The 21,881-nt window shown below is 37.9% G+C and overlaps 1 protein-coding gene across 11 annotated transcripts in view; it reads left to right on the plus strand.

The window, feature by feature from the left end:
• rbfox1 (RNA binding fox-1 homolog 1) overlaps nucleotides 1-9,792 on the plus strand; it is a 275,224-nt gene extending 265,432 nt beyond the window's left edge. For 6 of the 11 annotated variants that reach the window (XM_051941397.1, XM_051941396.1, XM_022208693.2 and 3 more), the window contains one exon: nucleotides 5,333-9,792. In XM_051941397.1, coding sequence (XP_051797357.1) covers nucleotides 5,333-5,455 — 123 coding nt within the window. In that variant the 3' untranslated portion in view covers nucleotides 5,456-9,792. The other 5 variants (XR_007938784.1, XR_007938783.1, XM_022208696.2 and 2 more) reach the window with 4 other exon arrangements.
• The last annotated feature ends 12,089 nt before the right edge of the window (nucleotides 9,793-21,881 follow it).

Raw genomic sequence — 21,881 nt, forward strand, 5'->3', positions numbered from 1 at the left:
CACTCCCTGGTAATGAAATAATTAGTCATTTTGATAATTAAATTCCTTATGATGTCTCAGGGAGGAGGCGAGGGAAGGGAAGAAGTGAATGGGAAAGTGGGGAGGACCGGTGAGGAAGACTGCTGAAACTTACAAAACAGCGCCTCACAAACCAAATAGAAATCCAGCCCCATCCACTAGGTAAATGATCATAAAACTGTGGTGTGAATGTTTGCAAATGGCTTGAATCAATTAAAGTTCAAAGCGTCGGTTGTCGCACAAAACCTCAATCTAAGTCTTGTTAATGGCTTTACTGACAGGCAATATCATTAGCGAACAATGAACTTACCTTTCAACTGTCTGTTAGTGCTACCTTCACCCAACCATGCCATAAAACCGACTAGCTCAACTAGCTAGATAAACATGTAAATGCAGTTTCCTACTCATTTGTTCATCTGCCATTCCTTGTTACATCATTCTCCTTTTAGAACTGAAAATGTTGCACTGAAGGAACATGGGCATGATTTTTAGACCTCTTTTACATTCCCTTTTCTTGGGAATATGTTAGTAATTGAACTCGACAACTGATCAGGATACTTTAAAACCTCATCGTGATGTATTAAAAACAGTGAACACATTTTGTTTGTTGACAACCACCACTTCAGGATATCTTTTAAGCTATTTTGTAATACTATTGCATCAGTAAGAGAAAGGGACTCTAATGTTTTACCAATTAAAAGAGATTATATTTGCCTTTATGTCCATTTAAATACACCTGATGCTCAAAATCATGAGCGCACAAAAATAGAAAAAGACAGGTAAGTAATATTATGTCAAAACTCCACATTATGTAACAACTCAACAAAAAGTTCAACATTTTCACCTCCTTATGTAATTACACCTTTTCCTTACATAACAAACAGCTGCATTTTATAATATATAGCCTGAATGAAATACACGATTAATTTTCCTGCATGTTGGAATAAATTATCCCATATTGGTGGCTATTACAAAACATAAAAGTTGTAATTTTTAGATGAAATTGTAAAAATATGGTAAGCAATAACTAAACAAAACGGGTACATTAATTCATATGAATTGCTAAATGTTGTATGCAGCTATGCCATTAAGCAATAAGGACTATGCAAATTTGATGCAGAAGAGGTGACAAAAAATGTTAATGCAAAAAGCCCAATATGGATCAGTAAACAATACCATTCCAGTACATGCTTTCAGGTAGTATGTCACTATTCTTGAATTAGCAGCCTGATGTGCAACTGGTTTAAAGAACAACAAAATGCCTCAATTTTGTCTTATTTTCAAATAAAAAAAACATAGGAAATGAAAAATGCCATGAGATGTGGCAGTCAGTATAACCAGTGATGAGTAGTGTTTGTGTGGAAGAGTGAATAATGTGATGTTAGATATGTTAAGTAAGCACAAAGCAAACAAAGATGTGGGCGAGAAGTGCTGCACTTGGACTGAGGAAGGGATTTATAGTGAGAAAACACATGACCCAAGGGCCTTCAGTTATCCTGATGGTCTGCTCACACTAGATAAGCTCACAGTTTTTGCATGGTTTTGCAAACTCCAAGCAGGTTTTCATGACTCTTTCACCGAGAAGATGCTTTTATCTGGTCACTCTACCCTGAAGCCCACATTGGTGGAGTGCTGCTGTGATAGTTGACTCATCTGAAAGTTTGTCCCTTCATGCAATAGAAGTTCAGACCTCTATATGTTGTTAGCTACCCTTTAACTAGCATTAGCTAAAGCTAGCCCACACACCAAACAATGACCGAAGAAGGGGGTGGTTTTACTGGGTGGCAATTCTAGGAAGAGGCCTGGTTGTTCTAAACTTCTTGAGGCTGCTGTACTCTCTAACCTTCAGTACAGTAAAAAATTGAAAGAAATTGTAGCATTTCTGTGATCTGTGCCTTGACACGATCATGTCTGTGAGCTCTGCATGCAGTTCCTGAACTGAGTGCTTGGATTTTGCTCTTACATGAAGATCTGACACAAACAGGTGTGACTAAGCTAAATCATGTCCAGTCAATTGAGTTTACCACAGGGTAACTCCAATCCAGGTTCAGAAACATCTCAAGGCAAATGGCCGCACTTGAGTAAAAATTTCAAGTGTCATAGTCAGTAGCCTGAAAACTGGTGTCCGTGTGATATTTCAGTTCTTCCATTTTTTAATATGTTTACAAAAATTACTTGTAAGCGGCAATATGAAGTGCCACTATGGGGTAAAGCCCAAATCACTTGAGCAAAACGTACCCAATCAAATCTGAGCCGAGAGCATGGAAAATAAACACTCGAAGGATCCAATATGACCTACCAGAATCAAGAAAAAAAATAAAGGGAAAACTATAGTTCCACTTTTTATTTTTTATATTTCAAGATGCATACTCTGTTATGTAATTATTGTTACATGAGATTACAGGGGAGCATTTATTTATTATTAGATTTAGTATTTAACTTGCCTCCATTTCACTGTGAAAGCTGGCAATAAGTACCTTTCACATGTTACTGAATGGCATTTTACTTGTTCTGACAGTCATTTATTGACTACATGCACAAACCAGTGCAGCTAGTTCAGCATATATGGCTCTGAAACATAACACAAGTTAGACACAATGTTCCAGACCTTTGCTTTTCTCTGACTGGACAATGTGGATTTTAATTTTTAAAAAGCGAACGAGTAAATAGTGATAAAGATAAAAGTATTTAACCCTTTGATGCACAACATGGCTCAAAAGAAACTCGTATTCAATGGAAAATGAGTCTCTTTTCACCCATGTTGTGCGTGAAAGGGTTTTAAAATAAGGTCAACTACAGCTAAACTTCACTGAAAGCAGGAATGAACAGTATCAACCATTAGGCTACTTTTATGTAGAGGCTGTTTCAGAAACTAAGGTCTTCTTGGCTCTAGGCACTACTTGAGTCCCACTCCTACTCGATCTGAAAGGCTTGGATGGAGTGTTCTCCATAAACATGTATGTAAAATGTTTGGTTCCACTCCATGTATTGATTTATAAATAAGCAGTGTTGCTTTATATTTCGTTCTTAGGCTGACAGGAAGCCAGTGTGAAGTCTTAAGAATAAGGGTGATGTGGCGTGACCTTTTGGTCGCTGTAAGAACTCTAGCAGCTGTATTTAGAATAAACTGAGGCTTTCTGATTGTATTGTGGGAGCCCTGTCACAATACCAATCCAGAAGCCAACCTTTGAGAAATGAAAGTGCAACTTTGATAGATATTATGTGAGAATAAGCTGTTCTCGCTTTGTGTTTGTTTATACTGTACTACTATTGTAATCAAATATCTATGTGTCCTCCTAAGACCTGAGCTTTGGTTGGGCTTGCATTTTGTATTTCTTCTAGTTTTTTGAGATAAGGAGTAGCCAATAGATATAATAACTGGACACACATCTTTTCAGTTGTCATGAGAGTACCATCTCAGTCACTGGAATTTAATTGAGTAGAGATCTCAAGTCAGAGAGGGTTCAAGAGTGTGTTCTGACGTTCCTGATTACTGCCACTTTGTGTTTCCACAAGTATATGGTTAGTAGGGCTTTTGCAAACTAATGCACGTAGGGTGCCTGGTGACGGTCAGGGTGGTGTGTCAGTAAAATTTAGACAATCTGTAGCCACAGCTAATGAAAGCAATGACATAAATGTATGTTGATTTTGTCCAATGATGTCACAAATATTTATTATGATTAGAGATGTTGGATAATATCGGGCCACCAATATTATCGGCCTGATATTGACATAAAAATATCATATCGGTCAATATCATTATCGGGGGTTTTTTGCCTATCATGAAAACCGATAAAATTTCATATGTAACGGACTCATAGAGGAAGGCAGGAAGAGTGTGAACTGTTGTTTGAGACAATTAATATATATATGGCATAGATATGGATTTTTTTCCATAATTTAAGTAGAAGTAGTTTTCTTATTCTGCCAAGACAGTGTTTACATTTGAAAGCCTTGTTTGCATTTGAGAATGCATCCAATGGGGCATCACAATAAAATTAAGCATGATGTGTAAATTCCACAACAGGAGATATGTGCTGTTACCTAAAATTAGTTGAATAGCCCACATATATTGGTATCGGTTGATATCAGAATCGGAAATTGAGAGTTGGTATATCGACATATCGGTTATTGGCAAAAAAGAACAATATCGGACATCACTAATTATGATTTTATTAGCAGTGCAGTAGTTCTTTTTATGTAGCTTTTATAACTTTTATATTTGTTCAGTAATATAAACTAGAAAACTATCAATAAAAGCAACTAATACAGTGATTTTGGCAGCTATAAAACACAGCATAGGTGAGTACAAACAGCAGCAAGACACAGATTTAATGGAGTTGAGTGTGTGTATCATGGTTACAGATGGGGGCAACAGTGTTCAAAAAGATCGGACCCTCACAACTTTTGCTATTTAAAAAAAAATGTAAGCATCAATATAAGTGATGACACAGCACTGCTCTTGACATGAACTCGCTTTTCAGTTGATTTTGTCCAACAATGTGATATTCAACCAAAGAGAGACAAGAGTTGTTTTGTTAGCAAATAAAGTAAAAAAATATTCCTAGGCATTAAAGTACAGGATCAAGATAATGTCTAGCCAGCTCAAACTTAACTTATGCAGTAAAAATCTTGCTAACGCCCACTCCAGGCTGGTATTTCCGATAGCATGGCTTCATAAAAAAAACTTGGAGGAACGATTTTTATAAGCAGTTCAACCTGAACACAGACGGAACTGTCAATATTTTCTTCCAACACTGACACAGAAACAAAGCACTTTCCCTAAAATATAAAAAAAAAATTGCAAACAGCAGCAACCAAGTAAAGCCAGCATGATCCATCCTACAGATTTAGCCTCTCCTCCTCCACCATTTTGGTTCAATCACCTGTTGACTTGATTTCTTTGATTCACCTTCTCCTGCACTTTTACCGTAGTTGTATTGACTGGATTTCTTTCACATAGCTGTTGGCATGCACCCCTGGCATGAAGCGTCTCGCTGTGCTTGCTGCATGACGATTGCACCAGTCATGGGTCTTTTCATCCCCCATGGGTTTGCACTGGAATAACGGTAATGTAATGTTAAACCTCTAGTCGTAATTTGTGCAGGAGCCCGCGAGGCTAACAGGTGTGCGTGTGTGTATGTGTGTGTGCGTGTGCTTGTTTTCATGTTTTTGTGTACCTTGGTGTTTGTACCAATATGTGTGTGTCTGTTTTTGCATTCTCTCGTGGGCGTGCACGCCTCTGTGTGTGCGTGTGTGTTGCCGTGTTTGTCTGTTGTGTGTGTGTGTGTGTGTGTGTGTGTGTGTGTTTCAGAACGCGTTCGCCCCGCTGACAGATGCCAAAACTCGGAGCCATGCTGACGACGTGGGGCTGGTGCTGTCCTCTCTCCAGGCCAGTATATACCGGGGAGGTTACAGCCGCTTCGCACCCTATTAGCGACACCTCCAACACCTATACTCAACCTTCCAACAGGACAGAAAGGAAAATGCGTGCGTGCGTGAATGTGTGAGCGAATGACGACGACGGACGACGAAAGAAAGAACGAGGAAAGATGTTACTGAGGCCTGGGTATTGCAATACATGCAGTTTGTGCATCATTTCAGCATCTCCTAAGAGAGAAGTACAAAATAAAAATCAAAAAAGTAAAAAAGAAGAAGAAAATGACAGCTGATATTTTTCATCTTATACCTCAGATATTTTGTGCTGTGTATTTTGATATTGTGGGTTTTTAATTTCTAAAGATTTAAACATAGTTTATTAGCTGTAGAGGTTTTTTCCATGGTACTAATAGAGAGCTGCTAGAGTAATGATTAGGACACAAAGGAAATATTTATCAAAGTCATATTGTTGGGGGCTTGTATAGAACTCCAATCCTGTAAGATAAGTCATAGTCACACTTTGGGGTTTTTATGTTTTGTAAGAGTGTTAAAGTGGCTATGCTACTCAAGTGTTGTTGTTGTTTTTTTTGTTTTCATTTTTTGTTCTGAGCCCTCTTTGACACTACTTTCGCTGTCAAATTAGCAGCAGTAGATTTTTTTTTTATCTATTTATTTCTTTTCCCGTTTGGTTTGGGAGGAAGTGAAGAAGCCTTGGAATCATGAACACTGAACAAAAGGCTGGATTGGTAAGTCGGAAAAGCTGAGAGCAGCATGATTGCTATGTTTTAATCCCACCGTCTTGAAATAACAACTCTATCTGGAGAACAAACTGTTTCCTTGTGAATGCAACTTTTACTGTGCTGTACATGCTCACTGTTGGTTTAACAAACCGAGATATTGGTCCTTTCTCAAGACAAAATCCTATGTAGCGTCTGCGCACTCTGAAATTAACATGCATTGTAGCCCAGTTTGGTGTGCTTTTGCTTTGCATTCACCGAGAAAGAAGTTTTTTTTTCCGTTGTTGTATAACAATTCACCAGAATGCGGGAAATTAAGTGCTTGATTTTCAATTTCAATTTTCAAATTAAATCCCATGACCTCTAGCTTATTCAGCAAACATGTATAAAAATAAATAAAATGACACATTATGTATATATTAAAAATGCATTTTTTTTATCAGAATTTACAATTTCATATCCTATATTGGCATGAATATATTAACAATGTTGCCAAGGCATTGACAATGTTGTAATAATAATAAAAAAAGACAGAAAACTAAATACATAACACATGATTTTAAAAATAAAGAAGCAGAATGATAAAAAGAAACAAAAGAATGGAAACTTTGCTTGTCATAATTTCAGAATGGGAGCATTACCCAGCTAACATTAAACATCCATCATCATTTTTCTACTAAATCAGGTTGAATTGTCAAAGACTGGAATACCAACTGAGCAAAGCAGGCGACTGCCACTGGTACCCTCCAAAGGACTTTTTATAACAGCACATTCCAATGACACAGCAAGGGGCAAGTCATGTCTTCACTGATCACTTAATGGTGATCAAGCATTGCTTTGTTTAGCTCATGTTAATACACACAGTTGCTTGTTGCACATATCAGTCCCTCCAGGATTTCCGGGCATTTTTCGAGATTGTTGCGGCCTAAAATGCCTGAATTCGTATGATCTGTCATCCGCTCATTTCAGCCATTCTCCTTATATGTTTGTTTTAGAAAAGTGTTTCTCAATTGATGATAATTTTTCTTTTACATTCCACCACAATATTGCACGGGGGGGCAAACAGTTTGCCTCCGCTTTCATGAAGAGCATCAGGGAATTGCTTTGCATGGGCTTCAGCAATCATTTTTGTTGGTAAATGAGAGACATCTTCAAACCATAAACAAGGAAGTGAATCCGGCGTCGTGCTTGCATTGCATTTGCGCTGGGGACCGCTATGATTGGTGGAACTCATGGGAGGTGGGCCAGAATTGCAAAAAAGCTGTGGTGATTGGACAAAATTGCAAGGTCACGCAAAGTTCGCGGAGATTGGTTGAATTTGTGTGGACTGGTGCGATCACAACATCGAGAATTCGTGGAGGGACTGACATATATTACACTCAACACCAAACTTAGCTGTTAGCATCCAGCAAAAACCCATATACCCAACAACCGGCAACAGCAGTTCCGATGGCTACATTGCTTGGACAAGCTAACGTAATTCGTCACAATTACAAGATAAACACCCGTAATTACACAATGCTGATCCATTACCACGTCATGAGGTCTTTTTTCCATTGGTGAATACAGTGCATTTTGGTAATAAAAGTTTGTTCTTTTCATAATAACAAAATGTTGTTTCTGTAATGATGGCATTTTCTCAAGATCTCATCATTTCTAATGACCCTGAAATTACAGAGTGATTAAGTCATGATCTGTAATATAAATAACATTGCAACAGTTAGTAGCAAACACAGCTGCTCACAGCTTTCATGGAGGACAAAAGTGAAGTTTGGTTTTCTTTTCTTTTCAGTAAAGAGGGTGTCATTATTCAGCCTGAAGATTTATTGACCAACATAATTTGGGTATATCTTAGATCACTTTAAGCCAAAGGTGTTTGGTGGACGTATCTGGCGTGTTTACTTGTATAGCCAAGATTCTACATAGAAATATGACATATGGGGGGGGGGGAGAAGAAAGGATTGTCATGAAGACTGTTCCACCATTTGATCGCTTAGCTCACAAGAATTAGGTCCACCTAACAAAAAAACAAAAAATGAAACTATTTTTAATTCATTGCAGAATTTTGAAGAGAACATCATGAAAGTTCAACTTTAATCACAGAATTCTGATTTAGAATTTCAAGATGAAATGTCTTGTGGCACTAATCCTCTGAGTGGTTTTGGCCATTCGCTTAGATTTTTTTATATGAACTTCCAATATATTCATTGCTGTAATTGATGATTTTTATATTATGGGACAAATTTAAAAGATGTATATAGCAGTAGCTTGAGCTGCTGCGTCTATTTTATGCTTATGTTCATTTTGTTGGGCCTTATTTTTTGTTTCTTTTCTTCTTTCATAATTAAAATTGAAGGGGAAAGGTAGGGGGGTTAAAGTATAATAATCCAACAATGTATTATATTTGAACTGTGCAGTGAAGATGTTCTCTTATATGAAACACACAATGGTATAATGTTTTAGATTTAGAAGATTAGATTAGTTGTTAGGGTGAGCTATCTCATTTTTTATCAAATCATATTCTGATTTTTATTAAATCTTTACAAATAATGTAATCACAATGTAGATACTGTCATTCCACTATATTATATACATATGAAGAGTTCATTTGCAAAAACAGATAACTCCGTTTTGATAAATTTTCAGAAAACGTTTTATTTTATTGTTTACTTGAGATAATATCAATCAAACTGAAGTGGAGTGAATTTGACTCAGTTGAAAAATACATGACAAAATAGAGAAAAAATAAATTATTAGTGTTATTATTAATATTACCTCAAGAAAACAATAAAAATTAGGTTTCTGAAAATTTATAAAACGGAGTTACCTGTTGTTGCAAATGAACTCTTCATATATATATATATACATACATATATACAAAGTTTTGTTTTGTTTGTCAACTGTACTATTTTGCACATGCAACTTGTAATTTTCACTTAAAGCTGAGACATATCAGTGTTGTAACTGAACTGTAATTTTTCTTTTTTTTTTTTTTTCCTTTCCAAATCGGTTGTACTGTTTCTGATTCTTTGTCCGTCCTCTCATGGCATCCTTTCTAGACTATTCTTTATGTTATTTTCTAGAAGTCAACCTTTAATCTTTGAAAATTAACTGTTTGAATATTACAATACTAAATAAATATGAGGACATAAATGATTTGTGAACAGGCTAATCTATGATGTAAATACAAGTTAATCTAATAAATCGGTGGTGTACTTGAAAAGCACTACATGGGCGACAGGAGAGCTGCATTGCAAGCCAGCCTACAGGCATCTCCTGTGCCACATTCTGTTTACAACTACTCCCAATTAGTAGTGTCATTACATATCTCCCTTTTTGTATTTATAACAAATTAGATAGGAAAAAAAAAAAGTCTCAAATGCATCACATTATGAAAACGGCAGCAGTGAGAACTTCGGGGCCTCTTCGCCCCGCCTGTTCAAACCTTTGTGTGCTGTGTGTGAGGACTGCTGATCAGAAATTGGATGGCTTGTAGCCCTCACTATGCTGAATGTCTGCCTCCGCAACTACTTTATACAAGCTCTGCTTCCAGTAGGTGTTGTGGTTCAAAACAAGGCTTCCTACCCAGTCATTGTATGTGCATGTACTATGGTTCTTCCACTAATCAATAACCATTAATAAAGTTTTGTTTTCTCAAGATTTTTGCCACTGTTTCTTTCTTGAAAAGCTTTTGCCTGAAGTCACATTGCATTTGCATGGTAAATTCTTTCATTATTAGCAAACCTCCACACTGCAGTTAATGTCCAGGGCTGAGGATGACGTGCTCCTTGTGTGTCTTTTCTTCACCGTTTTCTGGGGAAAGGCCCTGCTGACCAAGAGGACAGACTTACTGGTGGAAAAAAGTAAAGAAAAAAGTAAAAAGAATGTGTCTTTTCCTGATAATATGAGATGGAGTGAGGCATTCAATAGGCTGACAATGTTATGAAAATGTGAAAAATAGAACAGAGGACAGCTTTGCTCCACCCATTTTTTCAGAAAACTGTTTGATGTCAGTTGTAATGTAACGTGATTCACTGTTTTCTTCTTCTAACAGCTAAAAAGGTTACGCTAACACGGTTGTTGTTGGACACATTCCATGCATGATGATTATTATTTCAAATTATTATTATTGTTTTCAAATATTATGTTGATTATTTTTTTTCCCACAATTACAAGAGACATCAATGAAAAAACCATTTTAGCTGTTTTATATGAGATCCAATTTGGTCATCGGGGTGGTGGGACGAGAGAAAAATGACATTTTCGGGGGAACTCCAGACTTAATTTTAAAAATATTTTCAAACATTCTTTTCTCCTAGTTTTTTTTTAGGTATGGTCACAGGACAAGTAAATTTACACAACAACTGCATGATTTAATATTTTGTACGTGAATTATTTGAAATTTGATGGGTGGGATTTAAAATGTCCTCTTTTGGAATGAACTGTATGTAATTTCAGTTAGAGCAGTTTAAATACATCCTTTGTCAAACTGAACTAACAGCCATGATACAGTGTTCAAAATCAGAAATCACAGCATGTTTCAGCCTATTCCTTAACAGATTGTAATTATTACGGAAAGTTTCACTGTAAAGATTCACCACATCATGTTTTTCCCCCAGATCCTTTACAGTTTGCGTTTTTACGAACACCTCTCCTGCTCTCTGTCGACCTAAAGATTGCTCTTTGGTTTTTGAATGACAGAAAGCAAAGGGAGGATTACTTTGGAATATCAGTTATTTTTTAATACATTTCTTTACAAAAAGTTCATGTTTTAGTTTTGAATTTTGTTAAAAGAATCAATAGTAACATTATTGTACAACTTAAATTGAAGGAAATCTTTTTTAGTGTTTGATGTGTCCTAGCTCTCAGTCAAGACATTTTATTTTTTCATAATTTGCTTCCTAGATTTGAGTGCAGAAACTAGTAATACCCAACCGTCTCCCTTGTCATGGTTTCCACATATAAGATCTCATTTCACAGCACATACATCACCAGAACCACTATCTCTGCTTCGCAACTGAACAAAATGAGGAAGAACAAGGATGGGAAACAGCTTGTTTTAAGCCCCTTTCTCTCATTTCCAGAGGTTTGGCTTTTGAGCTAAATGGAAAACTGTTATGCCAGTTTTTAATTGCTTCTATTTTTGTTTGTATAAATACTGGACTAAATAAAATGAGTATGTAACTTTCCTGTCTTACACACAGTATTCATGGCAAAGAAAATTTAGGAAATCAGTCTGACTGATTTCATTAAGCCCAGAGCAGAAGACAAAAGTGGAATTAACTGACTACACCCTTAACACTGGGAAACAATTATCTTATGACTGTATTTTATAGTAAAACATAATGAAACCAAACCTGACTGGAATCATATTTTGTTTGCAGAACTGAGATGAGTTAGTTTACAGCAAGAGCAACCTAAACTTCTGCAACACCAAACATTATATTATGTATTAATAATATATACTTTACGCACTGAAGCTGCTTAGGAGTAATTTCCATCAGTAAAAGTTTTCAAAACACTGCGCTAAACTGTGTCTCATTTGGAAACATTGCTTTTTGCCTTTGCCGGGCAGAGTAAGGATTTTTTAGTGTGTTTTTTCTCTCTTTTTTTGATAAATGCTCTTATTTCTGTTGCTGTGGTTTTTTACAAGATTTATTGAGCGAATGCTTCTTAACCTGCAGTACATCATCAGACAAAACGAAGGAGGGACACCAGCTATTATTCATCATTTCACCTCGCTGGAAGTGAAGTACTTTGGGATCATGTGAAATATGCATGTCATCCCCGCTTTCTAATTGAAGCAAAGAGGAGAATTACTCTCTGGCTCAGTTTGATTAGTTTAATTAGAAAAATTTAGCCCGGGGGCGAGGCGGAAAGATAAGCAATATAAATGTTTAAATTTGATGAAGGGTTCACATTACAGAAGGTAATTATGTCTCTCTAGTGAAGAAACAGGTGATCAATAATTAATGCATAGCAGGTCACATGTGCTGGAGATATAATTCAAACTGCTTATTAATTCTGCAATTCAGGAGAAAAATGTTGAGAGCAAAAGAGACCATCTTTCTTCAGTTGCTCCCTGTGATAAGAGACACAGACGCTGAGCCTCTTTGTGATTGGACTTCATTATAGCTTCTCACACGTGTACACAGCACGCAAATATAGAACAACAGCTATATATATAATGGTGTGTTTCAGTTCGCACATGTGACATTGAATGTGTGTGTAAAGCCTCGCATGTTGTCATAAATTCAGTATGTGTTGTAATACTGCAGAATTTCCAGAGTCTGACCCACAAAAAGATGGAGCTCAGAAAATTATCAAGCCAACATTACATTCTTTCAGAATGAATATGTTTATTAGTGAGGCGCACAGTATTATGTTCTCCCATTCTATTGTTTTGATAAACACTAATATGAACATCTTCATGGTCCTTGAATGCATACCTCGGGTCATTACCAACCCGAGTCTAAATTCCATCCTAATCCATTGATTTCTTCTAATCAAGCACTCAGCTCCGTGGTGTTTCTCAAATTATTTGTCTTTAGCTGGTGTCAAAATGCTTCAAAAGAATTGTTTTTCTCATGTTTTTACCTAAAAGCTGCGTGAAAGTTGTAGAGTTACTGTTGTGACCTGATGGTGACCGTATTGTCTCACTGTTCCAAAGACTGTATATAAAAGACAGGCCATGTGTGATGCCCCTTAATGGTAAGTGGAGTTCCATTCTTAAGCCTTAAGCTTGGAATTTGTTTTTCTCTTTCTTAGTCTTTTGAAACCAGATGTGAAAAAAAAACCTGTCATCTGGCTTGTCAGAAAGCAGACCCTCTCTCCTGATGCCTGACGTCCTCTAAAAACTCCTCTACATCGTTTCTGCCGCTGTGTTTGTTCCAGTTCTTCTTCTTGTTCTTGTTCATTAACGTTAAATCCCGGTGTGTTTAAAGAGGGAAACATCTAAAACATGCAGTATAGTGGCCCTCCAGGAACTGAGTTTGTCACCCCTGCTTATCTACAAAATGACCCAGATTAACGCTGCTACTTTAAAAGCTAGTGTTCCATAGGCTACATGGCAGACCATGCATGTAACGTTAACGTTACTATTCCTTTGCGCTAGATTTTAATTACTTGAACGCGATTAAAAACACGTCACTTTCAAAGAATGATCTCAGCTATAAGTCTTCTTTCTCCCAGATTAGTGTATTATCTAATATGGTCAGGGCTTTAATGTTACCTTCATCTGAATTACAAGAATTAGCAACGTAACGCTAGCAGTTAGCACTACTTACTGCAGAGCTAGTTTCATAATAACCAAACGATGGACGGCAGAGCACATACAGAACGTTATGACAATTTATGAAAACACATGACATTAATAACAATCACTGAGCAGCAGGAGAGGTGTTCTACTTTCATTAAACTCTCCTGCAATCAAAACAGAAAATATTGTCCCCCGGTTCTTCTGGCCGCTGCGCACTTCCGTTGTGAGTTCTGCATTTGTGTGCCGCACTTTTCTGTTGTGTTGTGAGTTAAAGGCATTAGAGGAGATTTAATTTCCTACGACGTTGCATGCGCACATACAACCTCTCCCTCACCCCCCTCTAACCTCCCCCCTCTTAACATTTAGGAAGAAACACCCCCCTTCAGAAACTTGCGTAGCACTCGTGAAGTTGTCTTTTACGGCTGGGTCCCCCTGGATCTTTATCTGCCATTATGTAAATAAAGATGAGCAAAACAAGTCGCCAGCTAACTACGAAGCTATACCAAAGAAACACATACAGAAAGCACGTGAGTCCAAGGCGTACGTAATCTACGTAACTTGGCCTGAGCCGGAAGATTTTTGATTGACAGGAAAGGGAGCAAACCAAACGCCTCGGTCCGAGCGTGTTGATTGGCTGATGTTTTTCAGGTCCTGCCATGTCCACAGTTGTTGTTTTTTTTGTTTTTTTAGAAACCATACATACAAGTCCACTAAAGGTCAGTATATTCATTTTATGTGAATCAGACAAATTAAACAAAAAAAAACAGCCTTTAACTTCCGTTGTGAGTTAACTTCCGTTGTGAGTTTTCCTTTCGTGTGCCGCACTGTTCTGTTGTGTTGTCAGTTTTGCATTCGTGTGTTGTACTTTTCTGTTGTGTTTGGCCTTCTGGGCCACCATAGTTCACACACTTCTTCCGACTGTTGACCAAGTCTGAAGGGTGGTGGATCAGACTGAGAACTCAAGGACACTAATCTCACTCTGACAATGGTGCATTTATACCTGTCACTTCCTGAAACATAACCTGCTTTGTTATCTAGTTTAATGTATACGGGACCATCATTTACAAAGTGAACACCATACTGTATTTAGAAAGTCTCGAAACCGGCAGAAACAATAAACTCAGAAGGACAATGATGGCAATTTTGATGAAAGAAACAGGAAATTTCAAAGTAAAACTGCTGCTAATCTATAATCTTTACATTAGCCAGTGTAGCCTATTGGTAAATTATGCAAGACAAAATCCTCACTCTCTTATATCATCGATGCATCTGATGATAGAGAGGGACAATAATTACAATAACTAAGTTTAAGATACAATCGGCATTATTATCAGTGTTTAATAATTGGGTGAAAATTATAAACAAAATTTATCATTATGATGAATATGCCCCAGTAAATATGTAAAATCTGGGTTTGTTGATCTATCTATGTGGTGGAATTAAAGGGCAAATGTAAATCTATGGAAACTGAGGTGTAGAGTTATGATTGCTAAACTCACAAAAAACAAACAAAATGTAAGTGCATTTGTGGACGGCACACAGAAGTGACCAAGACACAAAGTGCCACACAAAAAAACAACAAAAAATCCAACTTGAATTACTCACCATTAATGACCATTTCAGATTTTTACAAACTAAACTTATCAGCAATACAAGTAAAAACAATCAAGCTTCTCACTTGTTTCACTGGAAGTAAGTTCTGATATGTGAGCTTGCGTTCCTTAGTTGGGGAAAAAAGGGGAAAAAATAACTGTCAAATGTTTATCTTTTGTACTGTAAAAGATAATACATGAAAAATTAACAATTGTTGTGTTTATTATTAATTCCATATAGATAAAATTATATTTGCACATTTCATTTTAAAACAATTGGTCTCTTATCACTTCAATAAACGTTGAGTTCAGATGAATAAGCATTCCAAATCAGTCAGCAGTGTCAGATTTTATGTTCTTTTCAGGTCTTACGAGTGTCTTATTTTTATGTTTCCAATTTCATAGACAAAACCTGTTAATGAAACAGGAAACATTAGACATTAGAGGTATTAGGACTACATCGCAGCTCATTTGTCTGAACACTGTCAATAATTCTAGTTAGTTTGCAACATAACCAACATCATGTGGTCAGGGCAGAAGAAGCCACACTCCACAATTAAACATGTAAAAATTCTGAAATAGAAGATACCGCAAAAGAAACACATATTGTGGCCATTGTGTAGTAGCATAAAGTGTCAGAAAAAAATGACAAACAGCTCAGCAGCTGTGAAAAGACAAAAACATTTTAAATAAAAATAATGCATAATTATTGAGTTACCACAAAATTTTCTCTGATAATCCACAGATTCTATCCTCTGTAACTCTCATTAAATATAAACAACTGACTCACATCACCAAACATACTTACTGCTTATGCCTAATAAAATGTCTGTACAAACTGTCATTAGGTTTGTTGTGTTGCTGCTTTTACTGCCAGCCACTGTACTAACCAAATACTATCTCTTTCTCTTTATTTGTCTAATAATTGTCACAATAAAACAAGTCAGAAGTCTATGGTTAGGACTAATGTTGCAATATTGTTTTTCGCAAATGGATACTCATTTCATAGTGAACAGAAGAATTGGAAATCTTCATGCTGAGGACAGTGTGTATGAGCCCACATTATAAACTACCAAATGTTTTAAAACTTGTTACCTGTAGTCCGTCTTCATGCCACAATGCTCATATTTAAACTTGAACCAGTCTCCTGGCGAACATTGCTGCGATATGCAATATAAGAGCTCCATCCACTGGTCCAACAAGCTCATTACAAGTGTAGTGAAAAATGATGCAATGCCTTGATAGTGGCTCAAATCATCCAAAGTGTTCTGTTTTCAGTACAGTTCATGGCGAGAAGGTGCCGTTTAATCACATTGTTCAGTATGTAGAACGTGTAGCAGCTGGAAAATCAGACACCAGTCAGTAGGCAATGCTTTGATTAAGCCTTTGATGCACAACATGGGTCAAGAGATACCCATTTTTCATTCAGTATGAGCCACTTTTGACCCATGTTGTGCCTATATGCACCAATCAGCCACAACATTTAAACCACCTGTCTAATATTGTGTAGGTCCTCTTCATGTTGCTTTAAAAAAACAGCTCTGCACCGTAGTGGCATGGACACTGGACCAGTGGGGGCATCTTAAAGTGTCTGGTACCAGGACTTTGAGTGTCTCGGGGGTGTAGAGTGGGGCCTCTGTTGTTCCAGTTTGGAGGCCAGTCAACACCTTGGAGTCTTTGTCATGTTACTCAAGCTGTTCCTGAGATGTTTTTGAGCTTCCAGTGGAGGCCACAACCACTGAGGAGTGCTGTTGCCTTATGGTGTGCTTGGTTTGGAACAATGTTTGACTGGGTGGTATGTTTCAAAGCAACTATATTAGTACCAGGGTCAAAGTTTCCCACTATTGTAAGGAGATGATGAATGTGAAACACTCCACCTATCAGTGGTTTCAATGTTGTGGATGAATACAGCAGGATCTTTTCAATATAACTAGGTTCACTAAAAGGTTTTAAAGAATTCAGATTAAGTTGATTCTCATTGGATACAACTATCAGATCAAGCCTGGGATCCTATGTGAAGGATACGGAGATAGCATGGGCAGAATACAGCCTAGAATCATTCACTGAGCTGTTGAATGCATGGCTGAATGGATGGCCCAAGAGGAGCAGAGACAGGGCTGCAAGGAGCAGAGGCTGAGAGGCAGGGGTAGGCAGGAGAACAAGGTGGAGGCATGGGCAAGTGACCAGAAATGAGCAGTATAGGGTTTGCGTAGGGGACGCTTGGCAGAAGGTGGAGAGGCACAGCAGGTCCAGGGAGGGATTCCAGAGAGGCAGGAAGGAGACGGTGGAAGGATGCAGGTCGGGAACTCTGCAAACAAAGGGAAATTAGAATTCACATGAACAACAACAGAGAGCTTCAAATGTGGAGATGGCTGAAATATGACTGACTGTTTGACAGCGTCTACAATTTGGTCGAGGGTTGAAGTCTTAACCCGGCATATATACTGATCATCCGCCTAATATTGTGGATGACTTATTTCTGCTGAAACAGCTCTGCTACAATGTTTAGATCAGTGATACATTGCAGAGTAACCCCCACATGAACCCAGCAATGTGATTTACTTTACCTGTTAGTAGTTTAAATGTTGTAGCTTATCGGCTAAAGCGGAGAGCATGGCAAAAACCTAAACTGCTGTTGTACACTCACTGGCCACTTTATTAGGTACACCTGTTCAACTGCTTAACACAAATAGCTCATCAGCCAATCACAACTCAGTGCATTTAGGCACGTAGATGTGGTCAAGACAACTTGCTGAAGTTTAAATCGAAAATCAGAATGGGTAAGAAATGAGATTCAAGTGACTTTGAATGTGACATGGTTGTTGTTGTCAGATGGGCTGGTCTGAGTATTTCAGAAACTGCTGATCTGCTAGGATTTTCATGCACAACCACCTCTAGGGTTTACAGAGAATGGTCCGAAAAGGAGAAAATATCCAGCAGTTGTGGTGACCAAAATGCGTTGTTGATGTGAGGGGTCACTGTACTCCAATGGCCTCCACAGTCACCGGATCCCAATCCAATAGAACCTTTGGGATGTGGTGGAATGGGAGATTCAGATCATGGATGTACAGCCGACAAATGTGCAGCAACTGTGTGATGCTGTCATGTCAATATGAACCAAAATCTCTGAGGAATGTTTCCAACACCTTGTTGAAAGAATGCCAGGAAGAATTAAGGCAGTTCTAAAGGCAAAAGAGGGTCCAAGCTTTTATTAGCAAGGTGTACCTAATAAAATGTCCAGGGAGTGTATATTGTTAGATCTGGGTATGCAGTATGGTAAACTTATCTTTACAACTGGGAGAGACTGCAGAGTCATCCGATATGAAACAATACTAGAACTGAGTGAAAAGGGGCTTTCAAAACATTAGTCCAACATGTTGACATTTTTTCTTGAATAATTGACAGTATCAGCGCAAACATACACTTAGTACATACAAAGCAAAGCCAATGAAAATCAGGGGCAGAAATACAGTTTACATTCCTGGAGTTTGTCTGTGCAGATGCTCGTCTTTAAATGGTTTTTGGGCTCCATCTTGTGGACATTTGATCGGATTACTATATACTGCATGTCACGGTCAGGCTTCAGACTTCAAAGCTAAATGTGTCGCTTGACTCATATCGGAAGCACGCAATCAGTCAGGGCAGGAGCAGAAGAATAAACATTCTCTCTTGGTTTCTTCTACAGGTAAACATGACCGATTAATGTAGAAAAATCATGATTGTACCAGGAGTCGTAATGGCAGATGAATCGGTGTGAATCAGCACCAAAGTGTTCAAAGTCAACCCATGTGCAGCCAGATGGTGCTAGAAGTCACATAATAAATGAAGTACATATCATCTGAGCGCAGTAAATGTGTCTCAAGTGATAGTAGCAGAAAGTCACCTGTATCTCCAGTCATTGGTGAATCAGTTCTGTTGCGCTGAACTACACTATGAAGGCAAAAGAACACTCAAAGCAACTCTGTGAAAAGGTTATTAAAAAGCATAATTTAGGGGATGGATTAAAAGAATGTCCAGTTGATAATAGTTGAAGGACAGGTAAATTCATCATTAGGTAAATCAAAGGAATATGGCTCATGCATAAACCTACCTTCAGCAGGATGTCCTCTAAAACTGAGTGACTGTGAATGGAAGAGACTAGTGGGAGGTCACAAAGACATCTATGACTTCTCTAAAGGAGTTTCAAGCTACAGCAGCTGACAAAGAAGAGACTGTGCAAACAGCAATTTTGCTAAGATTATTCCCCGGTCAAAGTATTATCAGCGAGCGGCTAAAAGAAAGCCACTGTGGAGAAAGCTTTTTATTATATCTCAATGAAGGTTTGACATTAGGCATGTGGGAGACTCCAAGGTCAGCTGGAGGAAGATTCTTTGATCTGATAAAACCAAAATTAAGCAGACTAGATGTTACAGTTGGTAGATACCAAATATTGCACATCAACAGAAACATAAGATTCCTAATGTAAAGCAAGGTAGCAGCAGTATTATGATACTGGAAGGCTATGAAGATAAAATGAACGAAGCAAAGCATAGGGTAATCCTGGAGGGCAACCTGATGTGGTCTGCAAGAGAAATGGGACTTGAGAGGAGATTTGCTTTCCATCAAGAGAATGACTGAAGCATACAGAAATGGTTAACAACGATAAGGTGAATGTTCAGGAGTGACCAAGTCCGAGCCCAGACGTCAGTCCTATTTTGGGGTTTGTGGACGGTCTTTGAAAGAGCTGCTCGCTCAGAATCTCCTTTCAATCTGACAGCTTTAGCAGTTTTGCAAAGAAGAATCAGGTAAAATTGCCATATCTACATGTACAAGGATGTGCAATGGAGACATGTCCACATGATTATACACACGTGGACAAAATTGTTGGTACCCCTCAGTTAAAGAAGGAAAAACCCACAATTCTCACTGAAATCACTTGAAACTCACAAAAGTAACAATAAATAAAAATTTATTGAAAATTAAATAATCAAAATCAGCCATCACTTTTGAATTGTTGATTAACATAATTATTTAAAAAAACAAACTAATGAAATAGGGCTGGACAAAAATGATGGTACCCATAACTTAATATTTTGTTGCACAACCTTTTGAGGCAATCACTGCAATTAAACGATTTCTGTATTTGTCAATGAGCGTTCTGCAGCTGTCAACAGGTATTTTGGCCCACTCCTCATGAGCAAACAGCTCCAGTTGTCTCAGGTTTGATGGGTGTCTTCTCCAAATGGCATGTTTCAGCTCCTTCCACATATGTTCAATGGGATTCAGATCTGGGCTCATCGAAGGCCACTTTAGAATAGTCCAACGCTTTTCTCTCAGCCATTCTTGGGTGTTTTTGGCTGTGTGTTTTGGATCGTTGTCCTGTTGGAAGACCCATGACCTGCGACTGAGACCAAGCTTTCTGACACTAGGCAGCACATTTCTCTCCAGAATGCCTTGATAGTCTTCAGATTTCATCGTACCTTGCACACTTTCAAGACACCCTGTGCCAGATGCAGCAAAGCAGCCCCAAAACATTACTGAGCCTCCTCCATGTTTCACCGTAGGGACAGTGTTCTTTTCTTCGTATGCTTGGTTTTTGAGTCTATGAACATAGAGTTGATGTGCCTTACCAAAAAGCTCCAGTTTGGTCTCATCTGTCCAAAGGACATTCTCCCAGAAGCTTTGTGGCTTGTCAACATGCATTTTTGCAAATTCCAGTCTGGCTTTTTTATGAGTTTTTTTCAGCAGTGGTGTCCTCCTTGGTCGTCTCCCATGAAGTCCACTTTGGCTCAAACAACGACGAATGGTGCGATCTGACACTGATGTACCTTGGCCTTGGAGTTCACCTTTAATTTCTTTGGAGGTTGCTCTGGGCTCTTTGGATACAATTCCAACGATCCGTCTCTTCAATTTGTCATCAATTTTCCTCTTGCGGCCACGTCCAGGGAGGTTGGCTACTGTCCCGTGGGTCTTGAACTTCTGAATAATATGAGCCACTGTTGTCACAGGAACTTCAAGCTGTTTAGAGATGGTCTTATAGCCTTTACCTTTAAGATGTTTGTCTATCATTTTTTTTCGGATGTCCTGGGACAATTCTCTCCTTCGCTTTCTGTTGTCCATGTTCAGTGTGGTACACACCTTTTCACCAAACAGCAGGGTGACTACTTGTCTCCCTTTAAATAGGCAGACTGACTGATTATGAGTTTGGAAACACCTGTGATGTCAATTAAATGACACACCTGAGTTAATCATGTCACTCTGGTCAAATAGTTTTCAATCTTTTATAGAGGTACCATCATTTTTGTCCAGGCCTGTTTCATTAGTTTGTTTTTTTAAATAATTATGTTAATCAACAATTCAAAAGTAATGGCTGTTTTTGATTATTTAATTTTCAATAAATTTTTATTTATTGTTACTTTTGTGAGTTTCAAGTGATTTCAGTGAGAATTGTGGGTTTTTCCTTCTTTAACTGAGGGGTACCAACAATTTTGTCCACGTGTGTATGCTGTAATTGCAGCCAAATCGCATCTACTAAATACTGACTTGGAGGAGGTTAATACTTATGCAATATGCAATCAGTTATTTCACATTTTATATTCCTAATTAACTTTGTAGAGAGGTGTTTCTACTTTTACATGAAAGGATCTTTTTTTTTCTTTGGGAAATGCTTGCGAAGAAATCTAATTATTTTGACGATGAATCAGTGTTGAAAAGGAAATCACCCCAACCATCCTAATTAGATGCAACTCTACTCTGAGCTCCCTTCAGGTGTCCAAGCTCCTTGCCTTATCTCTGTAGCTGAGCTCAGCTGCCCTGAAAAAGAAAGAAAAAAGAAACTAATTTCAGCTGCATATGCCTGCAATCTCATTCTTTCAATAACTACCCAGAGGTGATACCCATAGGCAAGGATTGGAACAT

The sequence above is a fragment of the Acanthochromis polyacanthus genome, chromosome 21 (genome assembly GCF_021347895.1).
Source record: "Acanthochromis polyacanthus isolate Apoly-LR-REF ecotype Palm Island chromosome 21, KAUST_Apoly_ChrSc, whole genome shotgun sequence".
NCBI lineage: Eukaryota > Metazoa > Chordata > Actinopteri > Pomacentridae > Acanthochromis > Acanthochromis polyacanthus.